The 25,306-nt window shown below is 46.2% G+C and overlaps 1 protein-coding gene across 3 annotated transcripts in view; it reads right to left on the bottom strand.

Moving 5' to 3' along the window:
* LOC111848298 (fibronectin type III domain-containing protein 5b) overlaps positions 1 to 12,820 on the bottom strand; it is a 30,186-nt gene extending 17,366 nt beyond the window's left edge. The window contains exons 1-2 of one of the 3 annotated variants that reach the window (XM_023820191.2): positions 12,244 to 12,820; positions 1,676 to 1,791 (exon numbers count right to left, since the gene is read on the bottom strand). In XM_023820191.2, coding sequence (XP_023675959.1) covers positions 1,676 to 1,791; positions 12,244 to 12,322 — 195 coding nt within the window. In that variant the 5' untranslated portion in view covers positions 12,323 to 12,820. The remainder of the gene's footprint in view (positions 1 to 1,675; positions 1,792 to 12,243) is intronic. The other 2 variants (XM_023820189.2, XM_023820190.2) reach the window with 2 other exon arrangements.
* Between the last annotated feature and the right edge of the window lie 12,486 nt (positions 12,821 to 25,306).

Raw genomic sequence — 25,306 nt, 5'->3', positions numbered from 1 at the left:
GCATGTAAATGCAGAGACGCTTTTCAGCGCAAATGGATACACAAGCAGCGCGTTATTCCATCAAACACGCCCACACACAGGCGCACAGACAGACAGACGGACCGACGCACACGCCTACTCACAGCTGTTCACATGCTCATTGTTTCACACACACATACGAATCGCCTCCTAGCTGAAGGGACTGTAGGTATAAAATTCTGGGACAGTGAGTAATGGCTCTCTGTTCTGCCAGATGGTAATTACATCCACGTTTCCTGTGGGTTTGCTGAGCCTTGGATACCTCCCCCCCCCCAAATCCCCAGCAGCCCACCGGGCTGGAGCAGTCAGGGACAAAGCAGCATGCACACCTGATGGATTTGGACCATGCCGGACGACCTCACAAGGGCGAAACCGTGCTGGACATTATCTCATCTCCGGCTCAGGTTCTGCGTGCACCGGGACATCTGGGTAATCGCCTCCGGTGGCAGGGCGTGCCTGTATGGCTTAACTCGTAGGCGCTGGGCGGGTTCGGGTCACTAGCGTGAACACGGCGGGAGTCGGGAACGCTTCACGGAGGGCCGACTCTGAAATCCCATCCGATACGGTGTCCTCATACCGCCAAGAACAAACTCGGTTAGTAAATATTTACTTACTTGTGCACAGGAGCAGAAAAACAACAAGGGAACCTGGTCCCACGGCACAGGAGAAGAGATTAGCTTAATTATGGCATTATGACGAGTGCTTATCTGTCCGAGTGCTGCGTGTCTAACTCGACATTACACCGCTCGCTAACTCCGTGTGCGTGTGCGTGTTGCGCACGTCATGCACACGCGACAGGAAGCTCCAGTGTGTGATACAGCCCCAGATTAGCCTGGAAATAAACACGACTGCTTAGCCGTGCTGTCTCTCAACAAAGACGATATCATGAGAAATTGAAGGTTAATATCCCCATGTATCTTTTTATCATGGTGGGGGTCAGAGCGAGGCCCAGAGCCTATCCCAGGCACCAAAGAGCATGAGGGAGGGGACACCCTGGGCAGGATGTCACTCTGTCACCGGTCACACACACCAAACAATCTGGAGACCAGCATTTTGCATCAACATATATAAATTAGCTTGATAAAGACAGAGGAGGCAAAAGAACTTACAGAGTTTGCATCATGCATGACGGCCCTTGCTTTTGTGCAGTAATCCTACAGTTTCTGGTAATGTTTGGCAGCCCCAGTTTTTGTGGTTCTGTGGAGAAACCCTACAGTTTCTGACAACATCTGGTAACTGCAGTGTTTGTGCTTATGTAACCCCACATTTCGCTGTAACATTTGCCAGCCCCATATTTTTTGGTGATTACGTAGCATTATTCCAGAGATTGTGATGACTTTTGGCAACCCCGACTTTTTGGTAGTTGTGTCGCTTATCCCCAGAGGTTGTGATAACATTTGGCAACCTCACTCTTTTTTTGTGGATAAATAGCTTAACCCCAGAGTTTGTGATAACATTTGGCAACCTCAGTCTTTTTGTGGATAGGTAGCACAACCCCAGAGTCTATGATAACATTTGGCAACCCCAGCTATTTCTGCAGGTATGTGGCGTAACCTCAGAGTTTATATCGTACAGTAACCTTCAGATGTGAGGTGGCTGTCAGGTGGAGGTGGACCAGCATCTGGTCAGGGCTGCACTCCGCCTGATCCCATCTTACCTGCTGGGTGATGGCGAAGCCGATGACGGGGTCGCCATCGAGTATGTCCCACGTCACCACGGCCGAGTTCACCTTGAGCGCCCGGATCGTCACATTGAGGGGGGCCGACAGACTATCTGAAAGCAGACAGGTGAGACAAGAACGATGCTCATTTGCCAATAGACCCACTTCATCTCCATCTGCTCTGTCAGGTTAACAGTGGTGAACCTAAGTAACAGGTGGGCCAATTGCCTGGTTAAGGGTCCAAGTACCAGTATGGGCTAATTCTGGCCATATTTTAGCCGGATGTGGGGTCATGGCCGGCCTTATGGCACTCCTTCCTCATTTGGACAAATTGTTCATTAGCACTTAACTCTCCCTTGCTGTTTCCCCTGTTTTGTCCTGCCTACCACCTGCCATTAAAAAAAATAATAAAATTTAGGAGTAAGAATTAAAACGCTTCTTTATTTTAAAACAAACGCTACCGGGCGTGATCAGCCAAAAGAGCAATCTATGGAGAGGCATGAAAAACCATACGAATACTCATTAAATTAATAACCATGACACCGTGATTAATCTCTGACCTTCTTTTACGGACATGAAGTCTTGCAATTTGTGTACAAAAGACGAGGGCGAGTATGACATATATATTAAACTGCTTTTCTAAATAAAATAAAATAAAAAAAGGTCATTCAAGATGCACCAAAAATTTCGCCAGTGGCTGGAAACATCCAGTTTCTCGTCTCCGCGAATCTCTCGCACCCAGGAGCGGGGACGGAGCAGCGCGAGGACGCGGAGCGAACGCGCACATTACCGCGAGTGCGCGCAGCGGTAATGGCGATGCTGCGCTTAATTTCCACACTTCCCTTCGGCACTCCAGAGATTCATTAAATAGCGGACGAGGCGGGGTACTCTTCCATTAAAGAATCACTCTGTTTAGACAGTTAGGGTACTACCCTTATTTAATTTGCAGCAAGGCCAATTATGAATGCTGTGGCAACTGCTCACGGGGAGTGGGGTTGAGCGGTCTTACTGTTTCTCTGCCGACCATTTGGGTGTTTTGTCCGGACGTCCGAAAATATACGACCACCTTAACACATAGTGTCATTGTGTGTCAGAATATAATCCCCATAAAATATGCGGTGCACCATCGTGTCCAAAAAAAAATACATGCCCAGTTTTCTCTTTACAACGAAAAATAGAATGTAAAAACATTTCATATCTATTTTTCAGCGCAATCACGATAGACTATGTTGCGTATCCTTACAGACCTATATAATTTTAAACGCAAAGGAAAAAAAAAAGATTTCCATTAGAGGGCAAAGTTACTTCTGTCATTTTGTTGAGTATTGTAGAATATACCTCTTTTTGTGGAGTGTTATGCACCCCACTCACAAAGTTATCAGTTTTGCCCTTTTTTTCCTTGGCTGTAGCACATAAACTGTATTTACTTTTCTAATAGATGGTGTCTGGATGATTTAACGGCTGCAAGAACGCTGTTAAATTTATTGGTGTTTGATGTGAATTGTTTTGTTTTCTCTTTTGACAATCACAAGAAAAAAGTGTTTGGGTCATTTTAGCGTGTTTAGTTCTTTTAGCGTGGGAACTAGCTGATGTGAGGTTAGTGTATGGGGGGCGGGGCGGCCGGGGGGGGGGGGGGGGGGGGGGGGTAGGGCTGGCGTCTTGTGTGTGAGCTGTGTGGGTTTCCTTTGGATTGGAGTGAGTTTTGCCTGGTTATTTCTGTTTTACGGAGCCCTTACGCCTTGACCATCTATTCCCTACTTTATCTGCCCCCTAACTCCTGTTTGGTGTCATTGGGATGAAGCTTTTGTGTTTTGCTGTGTTTTTAGAGTTTGTTGTGTAATTAGAGTATTATGTTAAGTCGTACTACGTCTCCTGACTGGGCGTATATCGAACCTGGTTGCCTTATTGTGTTAGAGGAGGATTAGTTATTTCCTTGGGTGAAATTCCCAGGGTGGCGTAGTCTGGCAAGTTCTCTCCTTTTGGGGCGGTGAAAAGGATGAATGAACGAGTAGGAAAAATAGACTTCTTTATCATATCACCACGTCACGCACGGAAGCAAATAGTTAGCTGGTGGTTTAACTGGGAAAGTGGGAGACACGCTAAACTATACAGGGAAATTGATTTCATGCTTTTTTAGCGGGGGGAGGGTTGCTCCCCAAGGTAAGACGCTAATTAGACAGCACATGCTCATTAACTTGTCGTCGTTCGGTGAGAAACTAAACAGTATCAATGAGATGAGAGTCGCTGAAGCGAGAAATGAAGGGTGTGTTTGATCCTGCGGGAGGTTCCCAGAAAGAGCTGGAATCTCTTACAAAGTCACTCTGAGGTGTCCTCTACATCTCAGGCATCGCTTACAAAAGTTCGGAAACATTTTAGGTCATTAAATAATTATACATTTATACATATATATATTGTGGGTTGGATTCCTGCTCCAATGTGTGTGATGTCTGTCTTCTCCGTGTACATTGTGTGCATTTCAGGTAATTCCTAAAGTCTAAAATATGTGATTCAGTGGCCTCGTGTCCTGGTGAATGTCCTGTGCAGGACTGGCATCCCATCCAGTGTCCCCCCCTGCCATATGCCCTGTTTCCTGGGATGAGATCCTAGAAGATGGATGAATGGATGGGTGGATGTCTGTTCTAGAAGTTAATCAGCAAGTGAGCAGACAGCATATTTTGTCAATTGTCTTCTGCACGCCAAACTCACCCCCTCGACCAGTAGGAAACCCCGAAGCCTCATTAGATATGCGCCATTAAACCACAATAAGGCCCACACTCTCATCCGCCTAAATCAAACCCTGAGCAGGCTGTCGAAACAAGGGGTGTCGCATGATTGGATAATCAATCGAGGAAGGCGACGCCCACTCAGCTACGACAGTGGGGGGTTAGGATATGCTGGGGGGGGGGGCATGTCTGTGGCTATACCGTTAACATGTTTGTGGATCAGCAGACAGAATCTCTGGGAAGCAAATGGCTCCTCCATTCTTCCATGGCAGGAATCTGTAGCATATCAGCTTCCAATTAAAACTTTTAATGTATTTCACATGCTTATTGGTGCTTATTTCATTTTCGGCATTTTTGTTAATTATCACAAGCTCCTCTGGAGTGTTAATGATGCGTCGTTAAGTTTTTGTTACATTCTAATTACAAAGAATATTGCTCACTTTGTTAGAAGTTCAGGCGCCTGGGTTTTTGCAGCTGAATTATGAGACATTCTGGGTTTTTTCCCTCCTTATTTAATTATATTTTTATAACACTTTACTTAAAGCAGTCACCTTAATGTATTATAGATATCTTCATAAGGTATTTATAGTGCATTATAGATGAGAGCTTCATAGAGCATTCATAATGCATAATAAACATGGCTACAATGTGTTATGCCTTTTTATAAATAATTATAGCCATGTTTATAATGCTTTATGAATGCATTATAATGTATTATGAAGTTATCTATAATGCATTACCCACGACTACTTTAAGTAATATATATTTTTTTTACTCAACCCCAAGTGGTTCTGTCTGTAGCATGGATGACTGCGATCTGCGGTCCAGGAGCTCAGCACGTCTTTTGGGAAAGCGGACGAGATCTCCACAGGGCAGTGTGCCCCGAGCAGCAGCCCAGCGTTTCTGTCACCAAGTGTTATCTAGTAAAGTTCCATTTCACACATCTTAGAAATCTGATGCCCTACTTTCTTTTACGATAAGCTAGTTTGGGCGAACCGACAGTGCATTTTACTGATCAAAGCTCTCTGTCCAACATCACGGTTGGTCCAGAAACTGAACATCCACTGTATGCCGCCAAAGCCGCCCTCCGCATTTTAAAGAACTGCACCGGATGCCGTGGTTCCGGAACCCGGAACTTTCGGGGGCAGCAATAAGCATGAAGGTGTGACTTTGTATATGCATGTGGAAAATGTAGCATTTCCTGCAGGCTTTTATCTTAGGGGTCAGTGCACAAGATAACAGCATTAAGCAGCCGCCAAGGAGCATCAATACCGAGAATAACTGTGGAAAGCGTTAAAGCATGCAGCCCCAGTGATCAGGGCGTTAAAGCATACAGCCCCAGTGATCAGGGCGTTAAAGCATACAGCCCCAGTGATCAGGGCGTTAAAGCATGCAGCCCCAGTGATCAGGGCGTTAAAGCATGCAGCCCCAGTGATCAGGGCGTTAAAGCATGCAGCCCCAGTGATCAGGGCGTTAAAGCATGCAGCCCCAGTGATCAGGGCGTTAAAGCATGCAGCCCCAGTGATCAGGGCGTTAAAGCATGCAGCCCCAGTGATCAGGGCGTTAAAGCATGCAGCCCCAGTGATCAGGGCGTTAAAGCATGCAGCCCCAGTGATCAGGGCGTTAAAGCATGCAGCCCCAGTGATCAGGGCGTTAAAGCATGCAGCCCCAGTGATCAGGGCGTTAAAGCATGCAGCCCCAGTGATCAGGAACGTAGCCAGCTAGTAAAATTATGAGTTTTCTTCAGCCCCCCCAGTCGGTGAAAAATACCACCACCACCCCCCTCCCCCACCCCCAGCAAAATTCATTTCTGCCTACAATAAAGTACTCCCCTGAATAATGGAACTGAAATATAGAATTATAAGTACAGCGCACTGCATTTCCCTCAGTACTCAGTCACTGGACCCCTTCATATAATAACTGCATTACACCTTGTTGATTTTGGTCATTAAAATAGATGCAGGGAAATAAAAATACTGCATAAATGATACATACTGCCTTGACTTTTCCTGAGATCTTTTACAGTCACATGAGAAGATGGAAGGTGGATCTGAAAGGCGGATCTCCGCAGGGCCGTCCAAAAGAAGCATTTGATCACTCTCACACCACTTGTGAAAAGTACGTTAGGTTATCCTGAAGTAAGATTACCTCAAACGCACCACTTAAATTGCACAAACAGTCCCACACTGTTCCGCGGCGGCTTGCAGGAAAGTGAGGTATATTTAAAAAAACCCAGGAGTACTGCCACACCATGTGAGGTTCTGTCCAAGGGGGCAGGCAAACTGCACCGAAACCAGAACCTTCAAACGGCATTGCCATGGCTCACTGGATGGTGTGCTTCGCGGTTCCTGCTTTGCAAGGCCCAAATGCACAGACCTGTCTGACAGCCTCAACTGGAGAACCTAGTGGCCTTTGCTGGACACTCAAGGGTAACTAAGGGCTGAAAATGAAACATAGATGCTCCCGTTCAAGATAAAGACAGCGTACGAAGTTGCAACAAATGAAAGTGCGCCAATTCAAGATAAAAGACAATGTGCCAGTTTAAGATAAATTAAAACCCGAGCAGCAATTAAACGTAAATTGAAAATGGGGCAGCGTTTTAAGATAAACACATGGTGTAGCACTCAGGTTACGATACACACGTCGATAGATGGATTTTAATTAAGCGGGTTTCAGCGTGAGAGTGACAGTTTTCCTTAGGTGACCAGGCAGCCGCACGCAGGTGGTGACCGATGGGTTTTGGAATCTTGGATCAGAACCGCTGACACACTTCAGGGAGAGCTGCTTGTGTAAGAATGTCGTGTTCCCGACCCAAATAATCAAGCCGCGAGAAGATGCTCTCTTATTTCTCTCCCAAGACACTCCTTTGAATGCTTTGGAAGACGAGGGAACCTCTTACGATTCATAAGGAGCTCCCGCAGGAATGACTCCTGATTAAATTCCTTTAGAGGGAAAAGTAATTAATATTGTTGCCCGTGTTGGTATCTTAAAGGCTGGCATTCCTCATCTCCTTTCCCATACTGAGTCCGGCCCGTGGAATCGCCCTGCTGAAAAAAAACAGCATGACCAGCACAATGCCTGTTGGTTATACCAGTATATGTTGTGTGTTGGTGCTGGTGGACCAGCTTCATGTGCAGGTAGACCAGTACATCTACGTTGGTCCAGCAGCTACACCGAACCAGCACTAACCAGCATAGACTAGCATGGAATTCATGCTGGTCTATACCGGTTTTTTCTACAATTCAGGGAGACTCACCCCCTCATCGACCGCAAACTGACTATTGAACATAGTCACTGGACAGGATGCTGCTTCCTCAATGATGTGAGGCAGGATGAGAGGAAGGATTCAGGGACCCCTGCCTCCCCTGTAGTCACGCTTCTGGCCTCGGGAAGGTGCATATGCTGTGGGCTGTCTCCATCAATCGAGCGGCGAGAAATCCCGCCTCCTTGCCGTACTGGCCGCAGAGGCCTGCTGGGCCGTGTCCGCTGTCCCCCACAGGACGTTGTCACCGTACGAGGCAGAGGCCCATCGACATTCCCTGAGCTGTGAGCTGGTCTCTGAAATAAGCCAAAATCTGGAGCCAGATTAATGGTAATCAGGCCTGTAGCCAGAAAATAAATTTCATGGGGTAGTGCTACTGATAGGTCTCCTTTGGTAGGTTTTCCGGGGGGGGGGGCTGCTCAAACAAATTTCAGGGGGGTAATTCTTTCTGGTTTTGGCACTTCATCAGAGGAGCAGTAAAACCGCCTCAGCTGTTACTTGTTTAATTAAGAATAGGGAACATGCTTTCTCGTTCGCATGGGTGGAACACCATGACCATTGTGCTGGGGGGGGGGGGGGGGGGGTGTGGCCGCCACCCCCGCTGGGGTCCTTAGCCTGCTTGGCTGTCGCCAGCTCTTTCCCCGCATCTCTGGGCGGCGCCCAGCTCCCGTACGGCGAGCGTGACCGAAGCCGCAAGCTTCCCGCAGTCCACTGCGCAGTGCTTTCGAGACGAATGGTCCGGCAAATGGACTGCAGCACTGGCAGCTTGGCCGGGTGTCGCGGGAAACGGATTCCACCGTAAGCCTGGCCGGCTGCTCTCTTCGCGTTTAACAAATCGCGACTTTTTGTCAGAAAGGTGTCGTTAATTAAGAGCTACATAAGTGTGGACAGTAGGGAACAAGCGTGATCGTTCTGCTAATATGAGAGGAGTTTTCCTCTACAGAATCGGCCCTCAATGTTATAACTCTAAGCCAGTGTTATAACCATTACTCAGTGTTACAACCCTCACCCAATACTGCAGCCTTAGCTCAGTGTTAAAATCCTGACGGAAGACCGCCGCTCTTCCCCAGTGTGAAACTCCTCACCCAGTGATACAACCCTTATATGCTGTCGCAACCCAAACTGATTGTTATGACCCTAACCCAATGTTACCACCTTAACCACGTTATAAACCTTAACACAATGTCCCAACCCTAACCCAATCTTACATCCCTGACCCACAGTGGTGACCCTGCCCCAAACCCAACACGGCACCTGAGCAGAAACCGAAGCCGTTCACCAGCATCAGCTCCCTGAGTCCTGCCAAACACCCTATTCAGATCAGGCTTTATGAAGACCTTCTCAAAGCCCTGAAAGAAAATTTACATGTAAATCTGATCTAGGACTGTTTACACACAACGTCCTGTGGCCGGGGTCATTCTGCTTGAACTTCCATGTACGGCTCTGAGGCGGGGGTCTGTTAGTGAAGTGGGGGCCCAATGCCATTAAATCGGACACTTGGGGGGCCCCTTCATGTGCATGTGGGATATTGCAAACATCTATTTGCTTGTAGGAGTTCTAATGAGGTATATATTTGGTTTTCAGTCGCCTTCTGGGAGGAAGTTGGTTTTGATGAACTGGCACGCTGTCTCTGAGGGAATCACGCCTCCTTCACTGGGTGTGTGGATAACTGTAACGTTCTCTGCATTTCACACGCCATGAATTTCACCGGGTAACACTCTTTGGCGTCTGATTTGTGCTGAAAGAATGCATTGCATTCATTTATTTTCCTAGAATGACTTTGAGAGTGCTGTGCAATCAGAGATATAATTTAGTTTTATAATACAAACCCATGCCCCTGAAAGTAAATGGCTTGAATTAATAAAACATTATGCTTTCCTAAACTTTTTAAACTGTTGTTAAATTTGAGTTGTTTACGTGTTCAGAATATTTCATTGTGCTACAAATACTTCTGGAAAGAAAATATGTCCGATCTACGTATCTGAAGACAGAGAAACCCAGTGACGTGTCTCTGTGAGTCTAAAATCGCACAATGTTCTTTTATCCGACAAAATGATTCTCTCATGCCGTTTCTCGGCGAAATAACACAACCTGCTGCCTGTTGCCTTCAGTTATTCTTGCCGTCTTTAAAAACCATCTGGCAACATGCTTCGTAGGACGTTTGCCCCCAAGATAGCACCCGCCCCCTGAGAGATCTTCGAGCAATTTCTGAACAAGGCACTTTCTCATCTGACAGTGGGCGTTCGGAAGTGTTATCCAGTGAGTTCCAGACCACTTCACTAATAAAGACCACATCATCATTACTGACCACTGTCTTTCATAAATAAACAAATAAATAGACAGGCAGACAGGCAGACAGACAGACAGACAGACAGATAGATAGATAGATAGAGAGACAGAGAGAGAGAGAGAGAGATAGGCAAAGAATCACGCTACCCAAGCTACGAAAACAAAAAAAAAATCAAGTTAAAACGAACTAAACTATGTTTCTGTAACCATTATACAACAATTATTACCAGTCTATGAGTACACACACCTGGGAAATAAAGCTCCCAGTGGTGCATCCGTTAATTACCCATTAAACCGACAGCCAAAGCGATGTGTTTCTGCGTTTAATCCTCAGCTCAACACGCCAAAGTCACTAAAGACTCTACGTCTGCTTTCGGAATAAACCAAGTGATAAAATAGCGTGGTTTTCAATTAGCCTGATAACCGTGAAACGCTAAAATCAAAGGCGTTGATGGGGACCGTCAGTCTCCGGCGCTTCGCTTTCAGCAGCAGCGCAACGCGAGATTTTTGAAGCAAGTTAGTTTGAAAAGATTTAATAACTAACTGGCCAGCGTTTATATCAAAGGCAAACCTTCAAGGATGGGAGTCCCACTCAATTTTAAATATTAATTTTTAAACATTTTCCCCACGCATTTGATATATGCACCGTTTGCACAAGGTCAAACTATAGCTATAGTCACGCAAGCTATAGAAGACAACATAAGAGGCATATTTTGGCGTAACGACTGCAACAAAATTATATACACATTTAGCTGTTTTCACTTACCCACTGTGTTGATTTTAACATGATTATTAATGAATTCAATATTTACCTAAGTAAATGCCAACGTAAATGTAAGTATGCTTTAACAAATTATAGCTTTACATAACATTTATGAAACAGTTGCGATACCAAATTCCGCAACACGTTACAAATAGGCCCAATTTACAATTTACAAAATCACTTTATTATTTCGACAGCTATTAAATGTGCAGTGTAAACCAAATAAATGTTTGCTGCTTAGAAAACACAATCCATGTATCTGTAGTTTAGTCGTAACTTTATAGCCGCCGTCATTTGTGAAATTTGACCAGCTTCGGGTTTTGAATTGTAACAACAAAGGCAAGGGAAAGTGTAGGCCTGTATACACGTCTATCAGAGAAATCTGGGATTGATTTACCTTATTAACTTGTTCAAGAAATGCAGCATTTATTTACGGCAGTTACGTGCATTTTTAATAGGCCTAATTAGAAATTCACGCATGATTCTAACTTCTATAGACACACCGGTTCGTGAGTTAATCGAGGGTTGACTTAATTTGCAAAAAAAGGTACTTGGTATTATATAAGCTGAAACATAATTTTAGAAAATAAATTTAATGCTTTCTTTTGGGGAAAACGACCATGATTTTAGTGGAAACAAAATTAATTTGGGGAACATGAAATGCAATATGTATGTGATAGACGGAGACAAAGCAGCGACCGCATACGGCATCTGTGCCATGCTGTCAGATAGTTTATCACGGAGCGGGGGGCGATGAGCCCTCCCTACTATCCTTCTACCTCTCCTTGTCCTAACATGAACCATTTTTGATAAAACACCTTTTGTAAAACGCGTTTTACACAGTAAAGGAGGAACCTTTAGCCGCACAATCTCTGTATCGATCCGAAGGTCAATAAGAGCTTTAAGCTGAACAGTCCTTTGAAGACCAGCCCAGCTATTTGAGTTTACTGTACTAGGGGATTGTCAGCCAAATATCATACCTTGTTCATAAACTTGTGCTTTAAAAAATCTCTCTAAATATATGCTGTCATAATTAAGTATGGCGTGAGAGCTATAGGTCTGGTTTATCACACATAGCATTAACTTCCAAAAGATTCGTGCATGAGATTGTCAGACGTCGCTTCTATTCGACATATGGGGTTTAGACGAAAAAATACTGTTGATTTATTTAGTAAAACCAGGCGAAAAATAATAAAGTTGTGCCGCTTATTGGCCGCGATTAAGCCCGACAGGTGCATTGACACGTAGCGGAGGTGTTGCAGAAAAAACGCTCAGCTGCGTGTCTTATTTGTCTAATTGTGTGCTAACTTACAACGTTACACATCCGCTCCTTCCTATTTAAAACACATTTACGATATATGTACAGAAAAATCAATGCATTATATAAAGCGGGTATATCTATATGTCTCGGGAGCTCAACTTCAGAGGAGCTGATCCACGTCGGTGCCCTCGAAATATGCATACAACGCACGTGCAACAATTATAATTACAATTTTTACATCTCGATTATAAAGACATTGGGACTCACCGGCATTAACCCAGGAGGCGCCGAGGTGAAGCAGCAGTAGCGGCAGCAGTAGAACGGAGGGCACGTCAGTTTTCCCCATGCTTTAAACAGCCTTTACATTCTGCTCGGAGGACGTGCGATCCCATTTAGTCTTTAACGCTGTATGTACCCACAGCGGCGTGCATTTATTTAGCCTTTGCGTCAGTCTGCCCCCCCCCCCCCAAAAAAAAAAAAACCCGTCGTCTTCTCGTCTCAACTGAAAACAGCGCTCCGTCTCAACTCGCCGAGTTGCCGCAGGAAGGCATACCGGGCTTTCAGTACCTGGGACAGCGTCCGAGGTACACTGTAGCTTTATTATGATTATTACGTTTAAACACGGTCAGTTACGAGAGTACCGCACCACGGGCAGACAGCCTGGTATTAAATCCATGCTATCCTCCCCCCCCTCCCTCCTACCGTACGAATTTGTGGCGAAATGTGCGAGGAGGCGCCCGAGAGGAGCGATCTGCTGCGGAATGAGGCTCCGCTCCCTGTCAGGATTCATAAATGCGATCCCACCCGATTCCCACCCCGGGGAATAAACTCGACGCGCATCGCGCAGGTTTTTCCGCCCTTCACATAAATACCAGCGGCCCAGCTGTTTGGAATGAAACGTCACTGTATTTACCCTTGAATGACTTGCATTCAAAAAGCATCCGGCAGTCAGCTGAATAAAAGCGATATAAATAAATGTGCCTCGTGTACTTCGCAGGCCACACAAAGAATTAGTGAAGTGATCCAAACATCATCAGAACAAAATATGACCCTGTCAGCTGACAGAACTGAACTCGGTTCCACTTTAGCGGGGGTAAATTGTACCCCAAAGTTGAAAGGAAAGGACTGGACGTGGCAAATATTTATATCGATTATCTTGCGGCATACCTCTGTAAACATTTACATAAATAATCAATAAACAAGCAGTGGTTAGTATTCACTATTTAGACGACCGACAGATTTAATTATTACCTCGGTCTACTGGCCCTAAAGCAGTGATTGAATTATAAGGAAAAATGACTTTAGACAGACAGATTAACAGCTCCCAGAATGTGCTCCTAATGTTCTCTCTGCCGGTGCCTACTGCTTAGCGACATTAAAAAGAGCCTATCCATTATAACCTGTGCGTGGGGGGGGGGGGGGGGGTGTGAGGGGGAGTAGAGGTCTTTGACCTCCCCTGTCCTCAATATCCACACGAAACAGTGCTGTTCGGGGCAGAAATACTCTTGAGTCAGTCTCCTAAACACATATCAATGTTTATTGACTTTAACTGATGAGGTTTTTATTGCAGGCCCGGTGTGGGCTGCGGTCAGGCCAAACCTGTCTTTCCCATGAACTACAGCCTCTCCTGGGAGATTCTCTGACACTCACAGGGATTCTGGGACATATAACCAACAGGATGTGAGGCGTCGAAACAGACCGTATGTGTCAGTGACACAGAGATGCGTAGTATATTTATGCACTGATTGTGCATGACAGACACTGCATGTCACTACAGATGACAGATGCCGTCGTCCCCCACCACAGCTGGGAATGTCACGGTCTCCTTAATAAGGTCAGTACATTGATATGTGGTCTTGGAGGCAGACCTGTTATGGTCACAGGACTGATTCCCAAGCTCTCATCTGTTTCTGACTCCAGTACCTGCTGGCACAGTCGGATTCCAGCTGCAGCCAGAGCTTGAATAATTCAGCCAGGTTCTCCAGGGTTCAAACTCACTCCCCAGGCCCCGTATTCCACATGTCCCTCTGCGTCACAGGGGTCGGTCTAGGCGCTTCAGGTCCGGGAGCACGTTTTTGGGGACTGCCTCCGGCTGCTTAATTGGAACGGTGTGCAACCTAGAGAGTTGACTTGAGGTGACAGAGCTATCTGTGCCTGGAACTGGAAGGTCATCAGTTCAAGTCCCATGGCTGGAAAAGTAATCATATCACCATTGGGTCGTTGAGCAAGGCCATTAATCCTAACCGCTCTGGGGGCATCAGCTGACCTCACGCTTTCCGCACCAGTATGTCATTATTTCAGCTAATTCAATTAATATAATTGCACATAGGAACAAAAGCTACAACGGCTTCTGCTATAAAAGCTTGAACCTTCGAGCGCCGATATTTGATCCCACTCCTTTTTCATTTCGATTCTAGTCCGGTGCCACTCTCTGCGGCTTAGTCGGTCCCTCGAAGGGGTCTGCCCAGATTTAGGTCCAACCGAGGAATTGGCTCATACCGGGTCCAGGATGTGGTGCCTCCGCGATACGTCTTCCAGGCTGTTGGCGGACTTGTGGGTTTGCGCTGACATTGTGGTATATTAGCTTCCCACCCAATCGATACATCACCATTCGTCACCCCCTGAAACCTGTTTCAGCAGACCGTAAATCGGCAGGCAGGGACAAAGGGCAGCTGTCGAGCCCCGGGCCCCGAATGTGGGGCCCCACCTCGCCCGGCGGTTCCCCAGACGTAGTTCTTTCTTGTACACTGTGAAGCAGCAACACGTGGTGGGCTAGTCCGGGATCTGGCACACCGTGGGCGGGGGCTCATGGCAGCGCTTCCACGGAGCAGGTGTGCTACTCTCCAGGGGCCCTCGGAGCCGAAATAGCGGCATTTATGTAACATACATATGGATGATGTCATGCCTACCGGGTGTCTACTGCCGCATTTAATCAGAGGATCACCCCGACTGGGCCGCATGGCCACAGGGACCGGCATCACCTGGGGGGGGCTGTCCAATCACAGAACGCCAGGACCTTGCTGGTCAAACACACACTCAAACACACACAGTTTTGTAATGATTTCTCTATTCATTTCTATGGGGAAAACTGTCTTCCCAACATGACGACCTTAACCCCTACCCAGCCCTAACCTTAATCATAAATAACCAAACAAAAATCTTTTGTTATTTTTAGTGTTTTTTTGATTGCATTCACAGATCTTTGTGGGGACCTGAAAAATGGTCCGCACAAAGTCAAAATAACAGGTTTTTATCACATTGTGGGTGAAATTTGGTCCCCCACATTGTAACATAAACATAATCCACACACACTCACACATTCAGTCACACACACACACACACACACACACACACACACACACACACACACACACACTGCCCGTACGGATCCCCTGCATGTTTCTCTCATCCAACCTGGATTCCCCCTGTTGCTGAGCCCCCCTGATTCCTAGCATTATGCAGCTGTAATACTACGGGGGGAAGTCAGGTGATAATCCCTTCTCTGCTGTCTCTGGGGAGACCCTATGCCCCCACACCTCGCTGCAAACCCAGTCTCCATTTTGTTTCCCTTCCCGCTCTGCTTTGGCTGAAAACGGACCCTTTGTGCTGGTGTCTCTCCCACCACTTTGTTAAACCCAAGACATGAATAAAATCCCCATTCTGTCCAGCGCTCCCCTCGTCACTGCCATCCATTTGTCGTCCTCTACAGAGAAAGTCACATTCTGTATTCACTGCTGTCCTCTCCACGCAGACCAGGCTGTGCTGTTACATCCAGTCACAATTATCCTGAGAACTTAAAGTAAAAATAAAAGGATTGGGGCAAAAGGAAAATGGAATTACTGACCCAAGTTGATAACGATTCCTTTGTATCAAGTACACTTTGTACTTGCATTTACAGGTGTAGTAATTGAAGGCCCTGAACTGCAGGCCTTTGGCCTGTGGGAGTCCTTGCAGGACACTAAAAACAAAAACAGAGAGGATGTATAGACCTGGCACACAGAAATCCAGGGTCAATGAGTTACCATGCAACCTGTATTAAAAAGAATGCGTAGTGCATTTTTTGGTTAAATACGTTGTTATATATCCTATTTATTCATTAAAATAGTTTAATTTTCATATAAAAATCATAGAATGGAATCTCACAGTAACTTAAAAGGACTTTTTTTGTGGTTAGAATATGCAAATAACTTTTATTACCAGAGTAAGCCATAACCTTTTCCGTTTTAATCAGAGCATGGGAGGTATTGGGCTGGGCCAGAGCCCCAGAAGGCACAGGCCGTCAGGTAGAGCCAGGTACTGGAGCATAAGGCCCGTTCATGGGCAACGCTTACCCAGGGGGCAACTCTCAGGCGGCAGGTAGCCTTGACAGCGAGAGGGTATGGGGTTAGCAGGAGAAGAGCCCAGATTAAAGTCCTGAAGCTGGGTGGTGGTTTGCTCCACATTTTTTATATAATCCAGAACCGGAGCTCTGGAACCAAAAATATTTTATTCATGTCCTTTGATATGTAGCGAACTTAGATTTAAAAAAAAAAAACCAGATTGCGTTGATGTGAGTGCTTTTTGATTAACATGGGTTCTGGGAAACCTCCAGCTTCTGATGGGTTCTGGGATTCCTGGTCTGGTAGCCTCCACTACCCCACTCCACTACTCCACACTATTAGCCATACTTCAGGTTAATATAAAAGTAAAAAATCAGAAAATATGGCGCTGAGAATCAGGTGTGGAAGCGGGACAAATAGCCCTGCAAGCCAACGGAAGTATGCATGCTGCAGTAAGGTCAACTATAATGCGTTTAATAATTGTGTTTTACAGTGTGTTGAAAGAGAGGACATTACGATCTTGTTTCATTTCACAGAGGAAGCCAGCCACGAAGATATAAATGGGACCTAATCTGAGCAATTTTAATGATTTATTTTTCAGTGGGAAAAAAAAATGTGAGGAATTTCCCTTTTTTTATTTGCAGTAAATTAGTCTGGGTGTTACTGCAAGATCATTTATTGTTTTTTTGGTGGCTCATGTATACGCATGCGTGAGGGACGTACGGTTCTTTGTTTGGGACATCCGGGATGTCCTGGCCCTATCTCGGAGTTTTGGACATGCAGAACCTGAAATATGGACGATGAATCGGATCAGGGAGGAACGCTCAGGTTTGAAAAGACAAAACATGGGAGCCGAATGATCTTCCAAGTAACAAACACTTTCTCATGGTTCCTAAAGCAGTACGATACCTTCTGCTGGGAAATCTGCCTTCCGGTTGGTGGAGGCTGCCCTCCTGAGCTCTGGATTGGTCCTCCGCCCACAAGACACAGAGAGATGCAAGCTTCTGATTGGCCGAGACGTTTTACTGCGGGCCTTTGGGGCGGAGCCGAGATCTGACGTAATGGCGGTGACACGTCCTCCTCGGATGTGGAGTGCGCAGAGGGATTGCGTTCATGTTCAGTCCTAGTTCCTAACACAATGACCCACTTCATCTCCCAGCTAATATTATCCTTGCTTCACAGGGGTTGTCTTTCAACTGCCCTCCATAAAATAAGGAAGAAAGCATTAACTAAACTTTTAACATCTGTTGTCGACGGCTAAACAAGCAGCTGCATTAATACAATGGAAGACCAGTTCCCGAGACTAGGGGCCCCGCCAGAGATTTTGGGCCCCTAACCCAGACCAACCCAATTATGTTCCAAATTTTTTAGGGCCCCTTGGAATCATCCTGCCCAAGACTTCTTACCTTTGGAATATTGGGGTTATTGAAATGCAGACGTTCTTTATTCTTTATTCTGACACTTAATTAACCAGACGGTTCTTACCTCCATCCTGTAAATTTTGTAAGCATCCCAGAAGCATGGCATTTACTTTCAGACCCCAACCCTACCCTAAGACCTTAAAAAAAATTGTCAACCTTTTGCCATAGCCCAGGTTTGTTGGTTTGGTCTCTCCCCCAACACTGCCCCTGGTGGTGCCTTAAATCAGGAACGTCACCTCCATGTTTCAGCTGGCTCTTGTTTCAGTGATGGGCGCTGTTTGGTTATAAGGGCCAGCTATGCTGCCGTCAGAACAGGCAGGACTCGGCTGGTGAAAATAGAGATATTACTGGTGCTGGGAGCGACATGCTAGACCACCTGCTCGTGCTGATGGTCTAGTCAGATTTCAGGTCCTGTGGAGAGACACTCTATTCCCGTACGCCTGTTTACTCTGTTTACTACGATACGCTTCAGGTTGTGACACATGGCCTCCTCGGTTTACTCTGTCCGGTGCTGTGCTCTGTAAATAAATAAATCTGGGGGAGTCCCTGTAGGTCTACTGATGGGGGGTCTCTCAGTACATGTTGACAACTGGGAGGGTGGGTGCAAACCTGCAATTTTACTGCCTGGCAAAATGCCTGAAATAAATGTATATTCACTATCAGTCAAAAGTTTTTGCACACGCTGAGATTTTCTGCAATTGCATGTTACTCAATTAATATTCACTAAGAACACGCTCACTATTCTTTGCTAAAGAATACATGTACTGTCTGTTCACCATTTGAGTAACTTTTATTAGCAAGAAAATGTCAAAAATATCAAAGTAACCTCCTTTAGCAGTTATTACAGCAGAGAAAATCCGAGGCATACTTTCCACAAGGGACATTAATACTGCTCTGTTTCATGGGATGAAACAGGTAACTTGTGCGTTTAAAGTTAAAGGACGGCCTAGAATTTGACTGTCATCACCACACAACCAGTTAATAGGGTGTCAGACATGCACTGTTACACACTCTTTCCATGTTATAAAGGAAACTTGTATTTTTTTTTACTTTAATTTACATTTATAGTTGTTCACTCAACTTTCCAGTTGAATAAAAGTCTGCAGTTTATGAAATAAATGGAAAAGTGACAAAAACCTGAGGTGTGAAAAAACTTTTGACTTTGTACTGTATAAAGTGCAACAGTCTTAGACAGTCAAAGAAAATGATGCTGGAATGATTATGTTCGGTAAACTGTGTCAGCTTAGCCATCTGAAAACGTCCCAGTCTCTCACAGCCACCTCGCTATTCGCACTCGGCATCCGGTTCGGCCATGCTTGACCCGACCCCACCTTGTCTGGCTAATCAATATCTCACTGAGTCATTTAACTAATTTCATTAATTAATTGAGCTGGTGGTGTAGTGTAATGAATAAATAACTGAGCTGCCCTTCAGCTAGCCATCCAGCGAGATGTCAATCACTTTGCGGGGAACAGAATTTGCATAAGTTGTCATTTTATATTATTATTTTTTTTTAGTATGTTTTTATTTTACTAAGTATGCACTTACTAGCCAGAAATACAGCATTAAACACTTCTTTAACTGCATAAGACTATTTGCATAGTACTGTATATTGATCCCTTTATCAGTTTGGCACTTGGTGCAACTTTAAAGTGAAACAAGTTTTGATTACAGGGATATATATATATATTTTTGAGGGTCTAACATTAGGGGAAAAACTGAGTAGATGTAAAATTCTAACCTATAAATCTGAACAGCAAATAGAAAGCTTTGACTTTTTTTTAATCCGAAGACTGTGGAGTTTCTGTATCTGCAGAGCAGGGCCTCAACCTGATCTCCTTCTGTCGTGGTTCAGCGACTTCCCTCTGCACAGTCTTGCTAGTTCATTTCTTAGCTCTCTGACCCGTTCACAAATCTCCTGGTGTCCTCAGTTAAACCCTGCTTGGAAACTGCTCGTTGAACCATTGCAGAAAAAAAAGCCTTAGCCATCTGCAAATATCAGGCTTGTGCATTCTTAAAAATGTATTTTGACAGCATAGATTTAAATTTGTGTAATGAATGAACTGGAAATGGAATTGAAATTAATGCTAGGCGCCAGCTTTAATACCATGAACTTTCATATCATGACCTCATAATTGAAGTGATCCATCATTGTGTTGCGCCCCCTAGAGGAGAAGCTGCAAGCTGTGGAGAAAAGAAACTTTTGTGCATAATGTGTAACTGGTGTTGTGTAAAGAAAGCGCTGGGGTGGCTTGTGGGTAGGAGGGAGCAGCACTGCAGAGGAGGGGTTTTAGACTGACTCTCCCTCTGTTCCGGGATTAGGGTGGGGTCATCTGTCTGACTTCATTAGCTGATGATGTCATAGTCTCTTCCTCCATAGTATCATTCATAAACACGATTCTGCATCCATTCTCCCACGCTTCATGGCAGCACAGTACTCTCCAAAGCGTGTTTGAAACCCAAACCTGGCAGCCGGAGGGGTGGGATTCGAGACCCAGCACCACGCTGGTCATGCACCTCCTCTGTGGAGAATTATGGGAATGAACTGTGGATTCAGTGCTAACAAAGATCTAACACGTGAAGCAGACATTAGAACACGGAGCCTGTTGCCATGGTTGCATTCTGCGTGCATTCCAACTGCAGATACCCTTATTACAAAGCTGCCCCCCCCACGCGCACCCCCACCACTGTACCCCAGACCAAGCCAAGTAGCCACCAGCTCCTTCAACCACCCCAACCCCACCCCCCACCCCAGCATGAACAGCCTCATGCCGCTTCTGTGCTGCTCAGATAAGACCTATTGTCATCAGGGATGCAGGGGGAGGTACCTCTGTGGTACCATGCCCCCCCCCCACCCTCGCTCTGCCACATGACCTGGGGCATCAGATACAGCTCAGCCAGAAACAGGGCTGTGGGAAAAAAACACACGCCCCCAGGTGGACGGGGCTATGTGCACGGAAAGGCAACCGGCATCAGCTGAGACACCCACTGGTATTGATGGTGCGAGCTTTAGATATGGGGGGGGGGGCATGTCACGTGTATGCAAACAAGGGGACAGATCCTTCTTAAAGAGCTTTGGAATGTGTTTGATTTGTTTCTCTCTCTCTCTCTTTCCATGTTTGTCTAACCCCAGCGTTAGATTTTCCCCCGGAGCTGCAGAATTACCTCGTGACTCCTCCTGCATTGTGTGCTGAATCCTGCTTTTCAGAATTCTGCCTTTCATAACTATGCAACAGCCGCAGCCTCGGTAATGTGTGGACACACTAACGGCACCCGGGAATTCAGCGCGAGCCTCGGGGGGGGGGGGGGGGGGTGTGCATCTATGACACCGCTCTGCTACAACTCATTAGCATTTCTCCTCTGAATTATTATTTTCTTTTTTTTATGGCAGATTAACTTACCTGGGGGGCCCTAGGCTGACATCAGCAGGGACACTCAGGTGTTGCCGATTTAACTAACCGTTCCATTTTTCCCAAGGTGGGGTGGAGCGCTGGTGTTTGCCACGGCCCCCTAGGCTATGACAGTCTATGTGTTACCCCCCCCCTCCCCCATCCTGAGTATGATTATTGTTGTTAATATTAGTATTATTATCTCTTTCCATGCTTCATCCAGTGAGAGCACTGAAAGTCACATTCTCTTTTAACATACAGTGCACTTAGACAGCTGGAAGTCCACCACTGCACAGACAAAATAAATGGAGCATATAATGACATCACCATACGTGACACCAGTAAGCTGCCAGCTCTGGTCCCAGAGGAGCCCCAGCTGTTGTGGGGTCCTTAACCCAAATTTGTTCCTTTAAAAAGACACAGCTGTACAAGGGCGGGAAAAGCAGACGCTGTAGACTTCTGGGTAAAAGAGTTCCATGTGCATATATGCGTAACTAGGCATAGATAACCAAACTTTCATCACTGTAAACCATCTCAGCGACGGCGGATTGGGAGGCTTTGTGTTCTTTTGTAGCTGAAGCCTAACTCAACCCCTCGCAGCAGGTGCAGCAGGTCCGGCGCTTTGGATTCAGGTCTTGTGCGTCCCAGGTGATTGCATTGTCCGCCATCCTGGCTCGAGTCACCCCCCTCCCCCACCGCAAACTGTGCCTGACACGAATACAGTCCTCATGTTCCTGCACGGCTCGGGGAACCAGAAGGATTTAGTTGGGAGATTAATTTTTTTTTTGTCCGGGTTCAACGCTTTCACCTTCGCCTGCTGAAGAATCTGCGATTGTGGGCGAGGAGGGCCAATATGGCACAGAAAGCAGGTTTTTCCATTGTATCCGTCAGTCATCACTCACCTCCCTCCCCCACACACAATAAAACGGCCCACTAACCCTGCTATTAATAACCTGAGAGATTATACACTAGAATCCATGGAGTCGGAGGCAAATGATCTGGAAACCACCCTCGCAAAATAATATACTTGATTTCCTGTAATGGCAAAAATACCTTGCAGTATTACAAAGTCGTTATCTCACGCTTTCGGCTAATTAACCTGAATTTCTTCAATAAATATCCAGCGGTAGTGATGAAAAAGAAAACATCAAATTGTAAGGAAAGTCAGCATTAAAAACCTCTTATAAGTAACCCAATAATGGAAGGCCTCAAAAACTGGATTTTTATTTCTCTCAGCAGCTTGAAACCGTGGTAACAGACCATGCTTCCAAACGTAATCTGTTCCATAAGAAAATGAACCTTGAGGGTGTGTTCTGCACTCTTATTCTGCATACTTAATTTATTTAAGTGGCTGAAATGAAATGAATAGGGCTACCTTTTTCCTTCTCTAGCTAATCTTCTCTAAAGGATGCTATAAATAACCCATAATGCATTTCTTCGACTCACTACCTCTGTGGTTGGTTTCCTTACCCTGGATTCTCTCCATTCAGCCCCAGGCTGAATTCCCAAGCGTTTGGTCATGCCAGCATCCGAGGCAGCTCAGGTGCAGCGAAAGCCCCCCCACCCCAGTCACATAGGGGAGTGCTGCTGGTGTAAGCCGTAATGTTTCTGGCGAAAGCGATGGGGGGATAGAATGAGAGGGACAGTGAACCAGAGTGGGGGGGGCAGCATGGGGCGGGGGCGGGGGGCTGTCAGCAAAGTAAGCCATTAGGGGCCCATGGCGGAGACCACGGGCATAATGTACAGCTTACAGCCACATGCCAAATGATGTGCATCTACCAGCGGTTTGCTGTCGGGATGTTAAAGAGCGGAGAGGGAAAGAAGAGCTGGACATGTGTGTGGTAAAGACACGCATGTTTGACCTGTGAGGCGGACAGACGCACGTATGACCTGTGAGACTCATGGAGATACGGGCAGCTGTGCTAATGCTAAATGCTAGCTGTTAATGCTAACTTGTTACAAACAGACTCAGCTCTCTCCCTCTCCGGCTGCAGAGTTTGTTACTCCCACAATGGGAGCTTCACACACCGTGCTGCTCTCTGATGAAGTGTCAGCCACGTAAATACAGCGTAAAGGCAAGACCGAAAGCGACTGTCAGCCAGCAGAATGAAGATGAAGGCTAACCCAGCTACCGGATTAAAGCTCTCCAGAGCATTACCAGGAGCCAGTATCCCTCTCTACCTTCTGGCAGCTTGCAGCTAGAGTTTCGAATGAGTCATGTGATCCTTTTCGCGGGGTGCACTCGGTGAGTCTTTCTCCCAGAATCCTCGCTGCTCCTAGCGCTGCATCTTCTCGCCCAGTGGCGATCTGTGCAGAAAACTATTGCCGTATTTTACCTGTCTGTTTGAATTTTAAATCGAAAACGTCGTCAACATTAATCTGAAAATGTCCTGAGGATTTGGCTGAAAAGTAGTTAGAAAACCCAGATTTCCCCACCATGTCTGTGTCCCTCAGCTGCCCGGTCCTGGAGGGAGAATCGGCAGCAGACACAACCCCGTTCACCTTGCCGCTCACATCCCTGACAGCGTGTCCTCGTTTTACTCACACAGTAACACAATTGCCTCTGAAAACTCACACTCCTGTCTCACCCAGTTTTGCCCCAAGCCACCCCTCGGATTCCAGTCCTCAGAGGAACTTAATTTCCCAACATCGAGGACCTCTGTGGCCCTGTATCAGTCCTTACTGGCACCGTAGAAGAATAATTGGACTTTGCTCATCAATTGAGCAACTGAGTCCGGCTGCTCCAGGTTTAACACATTCATATATTTTATAGTTTTATATCCGACCTACAATACATTTTTATGAATTATTCCGTTGAATAGGCTCCCTTGGTGTGATTTATCAAGAAGGTCTGATGGTGTTAGAGAGTAGCACTTTTGAAAATGGACACATGGGGGCGACACTAGTTACACACCTCTATTTTTCAAGACCCGAGAGGAGCCTTGGAAGTAAGACGGATGTTCTACCAGGATCTGGGAGAACAGAACATTCCATGAACATTACCTCTGCCAATAACGGGCCTCAACTATAGTTATTTGATCAAATTTTCAGTGTTATTTGCCAGTGAGTGACTCAATCATAATGTTTTTGGCTGTTGATTGGTTGACTTAAGCGATGGGTTCAAAACATCAATTAAGTCCAAAAATGTCAATCAGGGCATCTCGTTTATTTCGCAGAAGCTTAAGTATGTCCGGCTGAAGCAGGTTTGAAACTGAAGCTGCCAGACGAAAAGCACCAAATCAAAAATAAATTCAAGAACGCCAGCTGCTCCAAAAATTCCAAAGTTGATGGAATGTTTAATAGCAACCGGCCCTTCGCAGGACGCCGCTGACTTCCAGGCTGCTAGCAGCTGTACAAGTTAGCTGTAGCGGCTTTAATAAGGTGGATGTCAGACCTGCTACACCCATGAACATCACACATTCGGCAAAGGCTACTACAGATGAGGGGGGGGAGCATCTGACAGCCCAGGGTTCTCTGACCATGTTAATGTGCCTCTGGTCACCACTGAGCCCCCCAGCACTATGGGATCATAGACTCCAGTTATACTTCCCTTCCCAAATCCCCTGGGCCCCCTTACGGGACCAGTGACAGCCCCGAAGCCGATCCTCCGCCTGACACTGTTTTTTAGTCCCCGTTTAATCAGACGGCAGTTACCATCACCAGGCTCTTCTCCCTCTGACCGCACTGGGCTGTGTCTCTCACAGAAGGATGCCAATAGCGAGTGGCGGTTGCGTATGTCTCTGAAGCCAGCTGCTTTGCTGCAGTGAAGAGGCCGCCGCACTCTGGACACTAACATGCCAGTGAGAATGCCCTGCAGTGCTGGGCACACAGTGACAAATTAGTCACCGTCGTCCCTGGCAGGTATGTTCCCACTGTGGCACTAAGCATCTCCTTTTAGAACATGGGGGGGTGCATTTTTGATGCAGGCTATGGGCTTAGTCCCTCCCCCTTTAAGTACTTTTACACTAAAGCGAGCCACGTTAAAACCATGTTAAAACCACGTTAAAACCACGTTAAAACTTGTTGAGAGGAACCTGGCAAAGTGTGAAATGCAGGCCTGTACACAGTGACACGCCGTCAGCTGGTGTCTAGGATGATGTTGACGCTTCCACACTCCACAATGTGGAGAGCACAGGCATTCGGCGCTCGGCCAAAGGAGACGGAATACATCAGGCCTTCCTTGAGGAATTTCCAAACGAGG

Source organism: Paramormyrops kingsleyae, chromosome 23 (assembly GCF_048594095.1).
Source record: "Paramormyrops kingsleyae isolate MSU_618 chromosome 23, PKINGS_0.4, whole genome shotgun sequence".
Classification (NCBI taxonomy): domain Eukaryota; kingdom Metazoa; phylum Chordata; class Actinopteri; order Osteoglossiformes; family Mormyridae; genus Paramormyrops; species Paramormyrops kingsleyae.
Note: the sequence above shows the minus strand (reverse complement) of the source record. Positions and strands in the feature narration are given on the sequence as shown.